Genomic DNA, 15,282 nt, shown 5'->3' with positions numbered 1-15,282 from the left:
TCCCGCCCGATTTGCCGCGCGCTCACGCCCCTCCTCCCACCCGTGAAGACTCCTTCAGGCCCAAAAGCGCCCCCCACACCCGCCCCTCCCTGTGCGCGAGAACGGAACAGCCTTTAGTTCTCGCGAGAGCCTCACCCCTCCCCCCAGCCAGTGAGTGCGCGGACGAGAAAGGAGGAGGGCGCTTCAGGCGAAAGCACTGCAGACGCCATTATCCTCTGTTTCTCTGCTGCACCGACCTCGACGTCTTGCCTACTTCCCGCTTATTTGCGGCCTATAGGTAATTAGAGTTATTGGGGCTTGGGCATTGCGGGTTCGGGCAGGGCTTTGGCCTCCCTAAAGGCTGCGTTGACTTTTCCGAAGTCTGATTTTTCTCAGGCCCTTAGCGGCCTTACAGCCTGAAGGGAGGCGCCGGCGGGGGGCGGGGTTGTCGCCTCCTCCGGCGCCTTGATTGATGCGGCCTTGGGCCAATCGCTTCGCTCTCGCGCCACCGCTGTAGCCGGTGGAGCCAATTGGGCCCGGCGGCGGGGTAGGAGAGTGCGTGGAGGCGGGGGAGGGCAGTGGGGGCCTACGCTTGTTCTCTGTCTAGCTGTGACCGGCTGAGGAGGCGCGGCGGCATAGGGACGGTACCCTTGCCGGGTGAGGAATGGGGCTGGGCGAACGGCGCGTGGGGGTGAGGGCCTGAGAGTACTTTATCCACTTGAGGGAAGGCGTTTGGGGGCTTGGTGGTGGTTGGCGGGTTCTGGGAGGGAACGTTGCCGAGTTTCCCCTCCCCCCACCTCCGCCATTTCCCTGAGCGTATATCTGCAGTCCGCGTTGTGGTACTAGAGGCTTCGGAGAGTCGCTAGGCTTGTGCCGGTGGGATGAGTTTTGTTGTGTTGGGAACTAGGCCTTGTGTGGGAAGGAGAGGGAGCCGGAGGGCGGTAGAGAACGCCGCCGCTCTCTTTGTGTGGGGCCCGCCGCACTTGGGCGCTCCGGGCTTGGGTCTGGAACGGGCGAGCGGGAAGGGTCGGGGCTGCCTTCGTTGCTTTGTCTCCCGCGGTGGGGGGAGGGTGCGGGGGACGAGGTCTCGGGACCGCGTGGTGGGTGGGGGAGGGGGTCCGCGCTCGGCTCCGCCTAGTAGCACGTAGTCGCCATTACGCGGGCCGCCATTTCCTGTCGGATCGGGCTGAGGAGAGGTGCGGCGCTGGTGCTCTCGCCTCGGGAGCTTTCTCAACTCCTGTTGCTTGGCTGTTGCCGATCCCGGTTTCGGGCGTTGAGGGGAGGAGGGCATGTTTGCCCTTGGCCGGTCGCGCATATACTTAGCAATTTTTGGGGTCTGGCGACTAAAGCACTTGGAGGATATTGGGTTTATCGTTATAAACAGCCTGCTATTTGTCGTCAAACCCCTTCATCTAAATTTTCCGTAGCACCTCAGTATTTTGAGTTTGGGGCCGGGTTGGCGTTTCAGTTACTGTGAAGAGTGGAAGGCGTAAATACTGCCATGACTGTGAGCATTTCTTTCATAACGGGAGCCGCTTGTCGCCTTCTGCCAGTCAGGAGAGGGGATCTAAAAGGCTGTTCACAGTCCTATCACCAGTCTGGTGGTGCTGAAAGAAAGTGTCAGGTTATACCGCTTTTAACGTAATTTGAAATATCCCGCTAGTGATGTTATTGGTGTTCAAGGGTTCTGTTAGTCGAGTAGTACAGGCAGTTTGGGTGCACTCCTGTTTCAGGTTTGCCTGTTTATCGCTCCAGTAGATTGGCCAGACGGTTGGGTATGGCTTGAATTTGCCTTTATATTTCAGGTAGAGTTTTCAAGTCACCGGTGGGAAGAAACCCAGAAGTTTAGAATCCAGATGTAAAAATAATTTCTGTGTCTCTTTATAAATGTATACTTTCGGGAGCATTACTCGAGACTCAGTACTCGGAGGCTTAAATGCCTTATGCGTCTGGTTTCTGTGTATTTATATAAAACATTATGGTGGAACTTGGTCCAAAATTACGGTGTTTTTGCTTTTACAGAAAAATCAGATAGGTCTTTTGGATTGTTTTAGGGCGGCCCTTTGGAAATTAAAGAACCGAAAACAAGTTTTAGAAATGGCTCTTTTGTGTTAAAATCTGTAGTCAGTAGTATTCGGTAATAACCAAAAAAGCAAAACTGATTTGTGTTGGTTTTCGTAGGCTACTACAGCACTAGGGTGTCAGTTGGTCCCGCCCAGAACACTTCAGTTCTGCCCTGGAAGGATATATTTAATAACTGGTACGTTCTGGAAATAGTCATTTCTTTCCCTTGTCTTTAATATTTAGTACCCTGCACAGCCTGCTTTCCAAGAAACCAAGTGTACTAGCCTCTCTATTTTTTAACAGATTGGTGTGTCCCTTGAATACAAGAAAATGGAAACTGAACAGCCAGAGGAAACCTTTCCCAACACCGAAACCAATGGCGAATTTGGTGAGAAAACATTTTAACAATTTCTTCTTGTTTTGTTAATTTCATAATTTTTTCCCTGAGATCCTTGTTACTTTTTTGAACTAGAAGTAACTGTCATTTGCATAGGTGAGGAAACTGATTAAAAGAAAGCCAGTAAATACAAGTTTTTTTTCTTGCATTTAGAAATTTCTAATCCTTTGATGTGCTGTCACAATAAATCTCGTGTTTAGAAAATTAAGGGAGTGTATTTTGATAGAAAAGTTGAAGATTGAGTGCCTTTTTTTAACAAGCTTTAACAACTAATCCCTTCAAAGGGAATGTACTTAAATGTTAAATCTGTAGGTTAAAACTAAAATGTGATTAAGGGTACCCTTTCTTGAAGATGCTGGTGCTCTCTGAAACCTAAACTGTTAATTTTTAGGTAAACGCCCTGCTGAAGATATGGAAGAGGAACAAGCTTTTAAAAGATCTAGAAACACTGATGAGATGGTTGAATTACGCATTCTGCTTCAGAGCAAGGTATAGAATTTATTCTTGAAATTGGTTCTTACTCAAAGTAGAAATTAAGAAAATGTTTGAGCTTCTGGGAAGCCTTCAGAAGGCTACAGAATGTAAAATAATTGGCTCTTTCTAAACAGACTTTTTAGGCCATGATAATTATTTTGCTAATGATTAAAATGAAAGCCCTTAACACAGTGAACTACAAGCCTAATTAGGAGATGGGTGTGGATGGTCCTTATAGCATTAATGCCTTAAAGATAGTATTTTCTATTTCATTGTGGGTTCATTAGATATCCTGATTGGCAGCTTACTTAACTGATAATATAGCTAAAAATGTGAAATCTGCTAGAATTTAAGTTAATTGACTTGCAAAAGGGTATTGTAAATTTGGTGCCAGTGCTTAAGATTTACACTCAGTTTATTTCTGGCATCCCGAATATTTCAAAGCTCTGTTTAGGTATTTAGTCTCCAGAGCATGTAACATAGACTCTTGGTTTTCATTTAAAACTTGTGGTTGTAATATCCACAAATAGATTTCCATCGCTATAACCAAACAAGAGGTTAGATACACTAGACTTGTGTGGTGTTTGTTTTTGACTAAAAGGTTAAGAAGACACACTTAGATATCTTTTTATCTTCTTCAGAATGCTGGGGCAGTGATTGGAAAAGGAGGCAAGAATATTAAGGCTCTCCGTACAGACGTAAGTATTAAAGAGTTTAAACTACTACACAGGCAGCTTCAGTTTATGTGTTTTTAGAAATTTAAAGATTTGCATCATAGAAATCATTTAATAGCCTAGATACAAGCCTTTTATAATAATTGAATACATAGATAATTCTAAAGATTTGCCATTCCTAACAAAGCCCAGATTGAGTTGGGGGGGGGGTCTGTATTAAACCTCCTCACTTTCTAATAACTTTACACCAAATTATTCATTTCAAGATAACATCTTAATTATAAATAACAGTATAAAACCCTTTAATTGCACCATTTCCCATGTGTGAATCAAGTACAGTAGTACTGAAAACCGTTGCAGGTGGCTGATTAAACTCCATATTTTTATTCCCCTTTTTTCCCCCCAATTTGCCCATCTGTTCTTGAACAGTTTACACATGGAGCACAAAGAAATTGAGGTTGCATGATTTAGATATGGGTAAAGAATAGAGTAGGCACTTAATTTTTTAACTGGGAGACCGTCTGTCAATGCTGATAATTTGTGTCTTCATATTTTATAGTGGGTTGACTCTTGTGATTAGACACATTAAATGTTGGTATCACCAGAAGTGAGCATATTTATAGGACTTGGCTACACCAAATTTCTTAATTTTTTTTCTCATTTTACACACTCTTGATGTTTCCTTGCTGAAGTTGAGGCAAATAAGAACTTTGTGTTGAAAACTTATTTGATAGTATTTCATTTCTCTCTTGGTCGCAGATCTTTGTATGTTCCTCTTGATTACTGTAAACTGAACTTAAAATTTTAAATTTTACAAACTTGCCTGTTAGGATCTAGGAATGCATTTTAAACCTCCAAGAAACCAAATTAGTCATTTAAGTTAGGATTTTTGATGGTGTGGGAATTTTTGTCTTTTATAAACCTCTTTCCTCTTAATCCAGATGTTCTGTATAATTATCTGGGTTAATAATTTCCCCATTTCCTCAAGAATTCAAGTCATGACAGGTTTTGTGTCTACCCTCATGAGCCAGCCTGCTACTGAAACATCGTTTGTTTTTTAAAGTACCATCATTAAAGGTCCTTAAATGTTAAGCCACAGTCAGATATAGAGAAGTCCATTATTGTGTTAGTCTTCAGAACAACTTAAGCTTGTTTCATTAATTGAGAGTATGAGTATAGTTTGTATTAAATTAAAATTTATTGCTTTTCCCCCTTTTCCCTCTCCTTGTTTTTTTGGCCATATATCTCCGTTGCCCATGTACTGGATCGACTTACCCCTGCGTTGCCCACCATGACGTTGGCCCATCCGCCCCTGAACGCCCATGTGAAAACCCTGGTTGGCTATGCCCAAAAATGTGCTCGTTGCCAAACGGGTACCATACTTGACAACTTCTGATTGAATGCCCATGCCCAATGCCAACATCCACGAACGCCAATGACCAATGCAGTACAATGCCAGTGTTTCAGTCCCAGACAGCAGTGGCCCCGAGCGGTATGTCCCAACAGTTTATGCCTCACTGCCTGATTAGAAAGAGAGAAATGTATTTTATTACCTGCCTTTTATATAATTAAATAGTATCCCCTTTAGACGGTGTATTGTTTTTCAAGTTTCTGTCTTATTTTCCCCATTAAGTCTTTTTGTCACTGAACTTTTACCGTGAGTTGCCCACCCAAACGATCCACTAATTTTATTTCAATGGAAGGAGCACAGCTTCAAGTGTTGCATATTTGCTGCATTGTAAATCAAATTGTTACCGAAACAGTCTCTCGCTCTGTCTTTGTGGCCCACCTTGCTTCCCAACATTGCCTGTTCATAATTTTTTCTGATGAAATGCTAACTCTGGTTCACTTTCCTTCACTTCTCATTTGTGTTGTCTTTGTTTTTGTCTTGCATTTGTATTTGTTTTCTTGCAGAGCCCATTAGTGATCTAATTTCTAACTGGTATCCATAACCTTACTCCAAATACAATGTTTACCACTTGCATATTCCCCTACTTTGCCTGAGAGAAGGTGTGCCAGTTTTTCCAATGTAACAGCGAGGGTATCCTTAATTAACTTAGTGGTGGCGGGGAACATAAATATTCAACTCTGCTTCAGTTCTGGTCAATTTATTGCCCACTTAATCTGAGCCCTTCCAAGAGCCCATTCTCTCTGTCTCTCTGCAAGTCTCCTAATATTGTTACCATGTTTGTATTGGGCATAAAACAAAATGCATGTGAAAAATGTATAAATAGGCTACTTTAAATGGGGACTATTAAATAATTGTATGTTCATCTCTGTAAAAGTTTGACTACTGGTGATGACCACAAAACTCATTTTTCTTTTCCACCTTTTTTTGTACTATCTGGTATTTGTGGTGTTTGACAGCATATTGAGTATCAGTGCTGATATTGAAACGATTGGAGAAATTCTGAAGAAAATCATCCCTACCTTGGAAGAGGTAGGCTCATTTTTTTAATGTATTTCGCAATGGGGGGTGCTTAATATATTTAATGGGGCAAAACGGGGGAGGTGGAAAGACACTGGTTATAATAGTTTTTTAGCAGCAATGTGTTACACTCTGCTGCTTAAAGTGCAGGATTGTTTTACATCCCACATTACTTGTTTAAAACTGTAGTCTAGCCATTCTGGAGTAGATAGGAAGGAACTCTGGTCGTGCACGTTCATGGAGTTTAGCATGTATATTATGGGCTTTATTTTTAGAAGAGGTTTTGAGTTAGACTACTGACTGAGACTATGTTGGAAAGGACTATGTTTGATCTAGTTTGAGTATTTTTAAATTCTGTGTAATGTTTGCTAGGTGTACAGAGAAAAGCATTGTATGTTCATTGTTAGTGTAGATAAGCAATTTCTTGTTATTTAATGATAGTCATGAAATATGTTGTAGTAGCTTTACCAATATATGCGACAATAGCCTGATCACACTAGACACTTAACCTATTACTCTTATTTTTCTACTTTCAGGGCCTGCAGTTGCCATCACCCACTGCAACCAGCCAGCTCCCGCTCGAATCTGATGCTGTGGAATGCTTAAATGTATGTCATAGTGCCATTGAACCCCACTGAAGTATGGAGCCTGGCCCATAGGATCGATTTTATTTTCAACATAGTGTACTTTTCCCGTCTCTATAGAAAAAGGCTTAAAAAGATGATAAATGAATGGTCTTACAACTCACTGTTGACCCTGCTCCATGCTGCAGTGGGAATTAAATACATTTGCAAAGTGCTTTGCAGTCATTTTTATTATGGTGTTATTTGAATGTTAATAATAATTTTGTGGTAACAGCGACATGCTAAATGGCTGCAGTGTGGGTATGGTGTTGCAGGACCTGAAAATAAAATAGTTTTTTAAGGTGGTGCAGAATGTCCTTTTTGGGCCTGGCTATTGAGGATAATAGCACATAACTGGTAAAGTTATTGAAATATAAATTCAGGTTGCTCACTGCAACAGTATATTGGTATGCTTATAGCAGATAAGTGTGTATTGGGGAATCTTTGATTTGGAACTGAAATTCTGTAACTCCCTCCACAGTACCAACACTATAAAGGAAGCGACTTTGACTGCGAGTTGAGACTGTTGATTCATCAGAGTCTGGCAGGAGGAATTATTGGAGTCAAAGGTGCTAAAATCAAAGAACTTCGAGAGGTAAAGCCAGTGCTTTCTTCTGCTGAATTATTGGAAAATAGTTGTTTATAAGGATTTGGTAGGCATTTCTCATTTCTCCTTTTGCGCTTCCTTCCCCTAAGATTACATAGTTTGCTAATTAAAATATAGCAGAATGGCTTGGCCATACTAGACAAGTTATTTGCCAAAAGTGTATTGCAAAGCCCAACCCTTACTAACAAGGTTTTTACATTGGGGGGAAATTTTACTAAAATACAAATTAAATCTGTCTAAGCCTAGAACTTTTTTTTTCTTTAGTGCATTTCATTTTTTTCTGATTGATTAATGCTGATTATTTTTAAACCTATTGCAGAACACTCAGACAACAATCAAGCTTTTCCAGGAATGTTGTCCTCAATCTACTGACAGAGTCGTTCTTATCGGAGGAAAACCTGATAGGGTTGTAGAGTGCATAAAGATCATCCTTGATCTTATATCAGAGGTACCTTCAGAACACTTTTGTTTACATTTAATTTCACAAAACATCTTATTCAAAAGTAATTTCAGAAGGCAAAGACAAATTACTTTTCCCTAACAATTTTATATCACTCTGCTTTCCCATCAATTTAATTTAGAAATACTTTGAGATAATCTGTACAATTGTCTTTTGACTGTTGGTGAGGTTTTTTTTGTTTTTTTTTTAATAAGTTTTGATCATTCAAATGAAGTTTTTATGGTTCTTCTACAGTACTAGATAGTGATCCCCTCTGGGTAGTAACTTCTTCATAATCCCCATTGTGAAATTGAAAGGAATTTGTGGTCTGTTAACGCTAAGGGTAAAATTAAACCGTTGCCTCACGAGCAGTAAAACTCCCAATTTTTTTATTTCAAACTCACCAGAAACGCATTTTTTAAAATTCTTTCCATTTACTATGTTTGCATATGTTCCTGTCCCTATGCTTAACCACAAGTATCTCAAGAGAAATACAAAGTGCTTGAAGATTTCTGTTAAAAAAATTGTTACTGTGAACTAAGGTTTTTTCCCTCAGTCTATAAAGTTGCTGTGTTTTTCTTTCAGTCTCCCATCAAAGGACGCGCTCAGCCTTATGATCCCAATTTTTATGATGAAACCTATGATTATGGTGGTTTTACAATGATGTTTGATGACCGCCGTGGACGTCCTGTGGGATTTCCCATGCGGGGAAGAGGTGGTTTTGACAGAATGCCGCCTGGTCGGGGTGGGCGTCCCATGCCTCCCTCCAGAAGAGATTATGATGATATGAGCCCTCGTCGAGGACCTCCTCCACCCCCTCCCGGACGAGGTGGCCGGGGAGGTAGTAGAGCTCGGAATCTTCCTCTTCCACCACCACCACCACCTAGAGGAGGGTAAGTGTCTTTCATCCGCACGTTGATATACAAGAAGCAGCACTTAACAGATAGAAGGGGGTAGGTACAGATAGAAGGGGGTAGGTTTTCATTTCAAATACGTGACCAGCTGAGATTACAATTATTATGCTTGCAGAGATCTAATGGCCTATGACAGAAGAGGAAGACCTGGAGACCGTTATGATGGCATGGTAAGAACTTTGATACTTCGTTGATGTATTTTATGAGAGCTGAAGGGTTTAAAAGTCAGATAGCTAACATTTTATTGAATGTGTTAACTGAAGAACTTGTCTTACAGATAGACTCTGTTAGTCACTTAAATCATTGTTGCTGTTTGTTTGCTGGGATGTTAGGTACTTGTTCCATCTTTGCCCCCGAAATACATGATTACTGAAAACTTACATACAGAAGTAGAAATTGATGTATAAAAATGGTGGCTCTGACAAATACTCTGCAGGTTCATGTTAATAGTTTTCTCTCTTTAACACAGGTTGGTTTCAGTGCTGATGAAACCTGGGATTCTGCAATAGATACATGGAGCCCATCAGAGTGGCAGATGGCTTATGAACCACAGGTTGAGTATCACGGGTGTTTATGTTAGTAATAATCTTAAAGTGCTTGTTTACTCACCAATTAAATATTTTATTTCCCCCATATAACATTTTTGTTTCTTGGAACGCTGTGTACCTGAATGGTTTCTTCCCCTGAAGATTGTTTTCTGAAATTGGCTTACTAGGGAATATATGGGAGGGCTTTTTTACTAATAATAACTGGGGGGTTTTTAGGAATGTGTTTAATTACCTAAAGTTTGGAAGGCAAAGTAATTTTCTGTTTTTGTCTGTTCTCTTTTTAGGGTGGCTCTGGATATGGTAAGTTTTCTTCTTTCTGAAATCAAACATTATTTCATGCTTTGTATATGAACTTAATACTCATTATTTAAATCAGATTATTCCTATGCAGGGGGTCGTGGCTCATATGGTGATCTTGGTGGACCTATTATTACTACACAAGTAACTATTCCCAAAGATGTAAGTATTTTTAATACTATAAAAGACATTTACTGAGTCATTTTTATGAGTTTTCTGGCTTAACGAAGGTTTTAACAAAAGTATTCCCTTCTAGGATTAAAATTGTGTTTCAAGGACTTCAGTGAAGTGTTCTCCAGTTTAAGCCTTGTCAAAAAGTGTTCAGTGCTATTAAAAGCAATTATCAGGGGTTAGAGCCCCTGGTTCGTTTTTTAAAGGAAATGTCAGTGGGTGATGTAAATAGGTTGTAATTCAGACTGACTGGTTGGAGGGAATAAATAACAAAGTATAGTCAATAAGTTGTACGAGAATGTTCTTGATGGTCACTGAACATACAGGATAATTTTTTTTTAAGTATATCATAAACACTTGCTTTTAAAAATCTTTGCAGTTGGCTGGATCTATTATTGGCAAAGGTGGTCAGCGGATTAAACAAATCCGTCATGAGTCAGGAGCTTCGATCAAAATTGATGAGCCTTTAGAAGGATCCGAAGATCGGATCATTACCATTACAGGAACACAGGACCAGATACAGAATGCACAGTATTTGCTGCAGAACAGGTCAGTTTGTTTAGCTTTATGTTATTAGCCTACACATACTAAAACCTTAAAAAGCTTCTCTTTCTCAGCTAATTTTTCTTTTAGAAGACATGGTGTCTCAACCTTTTGGGGACCTAACTTCTAAACATTCTAATAGCTTTGCTTTAATTTTCTTCTGCCTTCTTGCTAAAACATGAAGACATTCGATACTAATCTTACTGGAAGAAGCCTTAACCAAGCAAACTTCTCATTTTTCTGGTGAAAACTGCTGCCAAAACCACTTGTTACAAATTATACAGAGCCTGTAGAAAATGTAGAAGATTCAGTGGATGTTGGTCTAGTTCTGTGTGGAAGACTAGTGATTTTGTTGTTTTTAGATAACTGAATCGACAACAAATCACAGTCTGCCATATGGCACAGGCCATGCCTCTACAGGACAAATGATTGGTGCTGTAAAATGCAGCAATTCACACCTTAACTGGCATTTCTTTGTCTTTTCTACCATATATTAACAATTCTGCTCTACTAATGTCTGATTTACTATTAATCTTTTTTCTTGGATTTTATGTTGCTCTAATTTGTAATTACTAATGTTTTAGTTCTTATCTCTAATTGTGTAATGGACATGTTTATCATTTTAATTTAGCATTGAAATTGTCTTAATGTTAAGATTGACTAAGATGTTACGAACAAAAATTCTAATTCGTACTTTTTTTTCTTTTCTTTTATAGTGTGAAGCAGTATGCAGATGTTGAAGGATTCTAATGCAAGATATTTTTTCTTTTTTATAGTGTGAAGCAGTATTCTGGAAAGTTTTTCTAAGACTAGTGAAGAACTGAAGGAGTCCTGCATCTTTTTTTTTTTATCTGCTTCTGTTTAAAAAGCCAACATTCCTCTGCTTCATAGGTGTTCTGCATTTGAGGTGTAGTGAAATCTTTGCTGTTCACCAGATGTAATGTTTTAGTTCCTTACAAACAGGGTGGGGGTGGGGGAGGGTGTGCAAAAACTAACATTGAAATTTTGAAACAGCAGCAGAGTGAGTGAATTTTAATTTTTGTTCATTGTTGGTGGTTTAAAGAAGTCCCCCCATGTAATTATTGTGAACACTTTGCTTTGTGGTCACTGTAACATTTGGGGTGGTGGGACAGGGAGGAAAAGTAACAGTAGTCCATATGTCCCTGGCATCTATTCAGAGCAGTGTGCAGAATGTAATGCTCTTTTGTAAGAAACGTTTTATGATTTTTAAAATAAATTTAGTGAACCTATTTTTGGTGGTCATTTTTTTTAAGATGGTCATTTTTCAAATGGCTGAATTCCCTCCAACCTACCCCCCGAACGGAACACTAAGTTTAATTTTCAGTCCTCTGTTGGATATAAATAAATGGCATCTCTTCTTGGACTTAGGCAAAATATCTTGACAATACTCAGTTCTGGTGATTCTTAATGATTTGAAGTCCATTGCTTGGGAGGAAATTCCACCACACATTCATGCTTATAATAAGCTGGGGATTTTTGTTTGTTTTTGCAAATGCTTGCCCCTACTTTGCAACAATTTTCTGTTCATGATTCTGAAGAACCAAGGTGGGGAGCAACACAACCGATGGAATAGTGGTATAAGTTTATACCAGAAGCTTAATGACAAGTTTTATCAATCAGAATAATACTTGGTTATGGAAGTGACTGATGCTAAATAAATTCTGATTATTTTTTATTAGATAATTTCTCACATATAGACTTAAACTGTCAGCTTGGTAGTGTCTATTAGTTAAACTTTGTAAAATATATATATATATACTTGTTTTTCCATTGTATGCAAATTGAAAGAAAAAGATGTACCATTTCTCTGTTGTATGTTGGATTATGTAGGAAATGTTTGTGAACAATTCAAAAAAAAAAAGATGAAAAAAATTCCTGTGGATGTTTTGTGTAGTATCTCTTGGCATTTGTATTAATAGTTAAAAGTTCACTTCCAAATAAAACTCCCATAATGCTAGATTTGATGTGTGCCCAATTTTGAACAAGGGTTGATTGACACCTGTAAAATTTGTTAAAACATTCCTCTTGTAAGGAAATACAATAATCTTAAATTATGTATTTTTTGTGTGAAGTGTTTTTCTAGCATTTATAAATCAGATTTCATGGGGGTGGTAAGTTAAAACTTCAGTAGATGGGCTCTTAATTTTAAAGAGTTGAGCATAGAGCTGAGTCATACCAATTTTGCAAGTCTTCCTGTTCTCATATTACCTGTGATATGCTTGCAGATTTCTTAGGTTTCTATCTTTAAAATAGTTCTGGTTTGTTAGAATTTTTTTTTTTGTCCCCTGGTTCTTGGCTCATAAATCAAGTACTACCAGTTAACTTCGAATTTGTCTAGAAAGCCTGAGAACAATGCAGCAATTATGTGGGAAGTAATTCATGGATGCAATTCTGAATTTCGAGAAAACATGATAGGCTGAAGTGAGCAGAATTTTCTGAAATAGTGTGAGTAGTACACACGAAGGTGTTTAATATTTTAGTGATAGCCCTCTTAGTTCAAGGGCTAAGGTGGTGGGGGATGAGTGTTAAGTGACAGTGGTATCACATTACTTAATGCTACCTGTGATGAGGTTTCCTCAAAGATGAAATTAGTCTGAGTTGCCACCTGGGTGTTGGTTAGCTTTCCGCTTCTGTATTTTAAGCATGAGTAAGCTTGGGTTGCTGAGGGTAGTGTAACCTATTCATGTTGAAATGAGCCCTTCCTCTGGAGAAAGATCAGTAATGATACTTTAGTCAAATTGTAGTTCCTATTGGAGGAAAGTATCTGGATAGAATACAGGCTTTCAGTTTTCACTTGTCATTCAGAAATTAATTATATAAATAGACTGGTGACAGTGTTCCTGTTTTTGCCTTTGAAAAGTCAGACTTTGAACACAACCTACTAAAAAGTAGGTTGAAGGATATCTTAAGGGTAAATGTGGGATACAACTTTGGGGGGAGAGGCCTTTGTCATTTCCATTCTTAACTAATAAATAGTGTTTGAACGTGAGCTGGCAGTTATGAGAAATTTTTCAAGCTTGAAGCACTGAATAAAATGGAACATTAAACGAGTTGTATAGGCTGATGCATTGAACTTTTAAAACGTAGTTTCCAAAAGTGGTTTTAGCTTAATTTTGTAAATTATCAATATGCCAACAACAATGTTGTAAACCAGATTGCACCAAAATTTTTTCAGAAGTGAGAAAGGGAATTTAAAAATTTTACCTGCTATTCAAATGTTAATAGTTTGCACAATGAGTCTGTGCACAGTACTTTAAATTTTTTTGAATGAACCAGCCGTTACTCTTAAGTCTAACCACTGGAATACACAGAATCTTCTAGGAAAATCGGAGTTTTTCTCTTAACCCTATCAATGAATGTCTTAAAGTGTAAAATACCTTACATTGTTGGTACTCTGAAGGGAATTACTATTCCACATAAAGGGAGATTCAGTCTTGATGTTTTGAGTGTAAATTAAAGTAGCCTTAAATGCTATATTTTAATTATCAAGGTTTGCCCATTGTTGGCAAATTTGAAGTGAAACTGACCTGGCTTTTTTTTTTGGCTGTGCCACACACTAGCCAGGATTGTAGTTCCCAACAAGGGATGTGAATTCATCCCCTGCAGTGGAAGCCCAGAGTGTTAACCACTGGACTGCCAAGAAAGTCCCAGCCTAACTTGTTAACGGAGGCACTGAACCCTTAGGAAGCAGTTTTGCAATGTCTTTCAAACTATTCTAGGACCACCATTGAAATCAACGGTGCTTGTTAAACATGAAAATTTTTGGATCACACTGAAGCTCTACTGAAATGACAACCCACTCACTCCAGTGTTCTTGTCTGGGGAATCCCAGAGACGAAGGAGCCTTGGGCTGCTGTTTCTGGGGTCGCACAGAGTCTGACACGACTGAAGCGACTTAGCAGCAGCAGAGCTCTACTGAACCACCTGTTCTATAGAGAGGTGCCAGGAATCTGCATAACAAGTTCAAGCAAACCATAAATTTCTGTATCTTTTTACTAATTTATCAAATATTTAATTCCTGAGGTTTATATTGCAGCTCCTGAAGAGGCAGTGGTTAGCAAATATATTTGGAGAGACCAATAATGACAGCAGTAAAGATGATGGAGCAAGAAGCTTCATAGTACTGTATGTGTTTAAGGAGCAGAAACCAACATCTGTTCATGCACGTGAATGTATATACATTAACAAGCATGTTGCTTAAACCATCAAACTAGGGCAATCACAGTGTGTTGAATAAAATTACACCCTGTGATCCTTAGATTTAAAAAATGGGGCATTGTATACACAGGTTAACATCATTTACCCAAGCCCAGACCTCAGTACTTCCAGTCATTTGACTTGTGAGAGGATACCTGGAAAATTAAAGTCCAGACATGTATACGTTTGTCTATATTTAGAATGGGGAGCTAATCTGAATCAAGGTGGTAGAATGTGTAAGTACACATTGGAAAATGTAAAATGCAAACATTTTGTGGGGTTGGGCTTCCCTGTTTGCTAACTGAACAACATGGACAAGCAACAGGGTTGGGGTGAAATGATATACTAGCTACCCTATGACCTCAGAGCTTTCTGTTTTCAACCTCACTGTCCAGAACCAGTAAGAATTTCCTAACCTTCCTCTCTATAGCTCTCCCCGCTATTTCTCCCTGCTTCCCCAAACTCAAGCCTATAACCCAAGAACCTGTAATTAGGAATAAAGATTTGGTCACCAAAACCTCATGCTTTTCAAAAGTTTCCCCCTCCACCTCTCCCACCTCCCATTGTTTTTTTTGGTGTTTTTTTTTTTTTTTCATAGGCGTTCAGGCGGGCTCGTAGTTTCCTGACAAGGGACTAAACCTGCATGCTTATGCATTGGAAGCTCAGAGTCCTAACCACAGGGCTACCAGGGAATTCTCCATTTTCCCCTTTAGGATATCTTATTCCCTTTGCTCCTTTTTACCCTGAAGTCTTGCTACCATTAAAGACAGGCTTCATTGGAAAGGAAGGGCCGCCTTGTTTACCTAAGAAAGGGTATATATAGTAGGGAGGGAAAGTATATAATACCTGCTTCTCAGACCAGAGGAGGACAACTGATTTTGATAGTAATGAGGCAGATTTGGCAGA

At 39.4% G+C, this 15,282-nt stretch overlaps 1 protein-coding gene and 1 non-coding gene across 10 annotated transcripts; both read left to right on the top strand.

Annotated features, from left to right (window-relative positions):
• HNRNPK (heterogeneous nuclear ribonucleoprotein K) lies at window positions 9–12,233 on the top strand. 9 transcript variants are annotated; one of them, XM_018051770.1, is made up of 17 exons: window positions 9–277; window positions 2,161–2,239; window positions 2,347–2,431; window positions 2,832–2,929; window positions 3,556–3,612; window positions 5,037–5,080; window positions 5,956–6,028; window positions 6,553–6,624; window positions 7,121–7,234; window positions 7,566–7,694; window positions 8,271–8,578; window positions 8,715–8,769; window positions 9,069–9,152; window positions 9,432–9,447; window positions 9,524–9,606; window positions 9,995–10,164; window positions 10,875–12,233. In XM_018051770.1, exons 3-17 carry the CDS (start codon window positions 2,374–2,376, stop codon window positions 10,906–10,908), a joined length of 1,395 nt encoding a protein of 464 aa, XP_017907259.1. In that variant the 5' UTR covers window positions 9–277; window positions 2,161–2,239; window positions 2,347–2,373; the 3' UTR covers window positions 10,909–12,233.
• On the top strand, window positions 10,435–10,581 carry MIR7 (microRNA 7). The gene has a single exon (NR_129791.1). It is a non-coding gene; the product is annotated as a microRNA 7 (primary transcript).

Source organism: Capra hircus, chromosome 8 (assembly GCF_001704415.2).
Source record: "Capra hircus breed San Clemente chromosome 8, ASM170441v1, whole genome shotgun sequence".
NCBI classification, from domain to species: domain Eukaryota; kingdom Metazoa; phylum Chordata; class Mammalia; order Artiodactyla; family Bovidae; genus Capra; species Capra hircus.
Note: the sequence above shows the minus strand (reverse complement) of the source record. Positions and strands in the feature narration are given on the sequence as shown.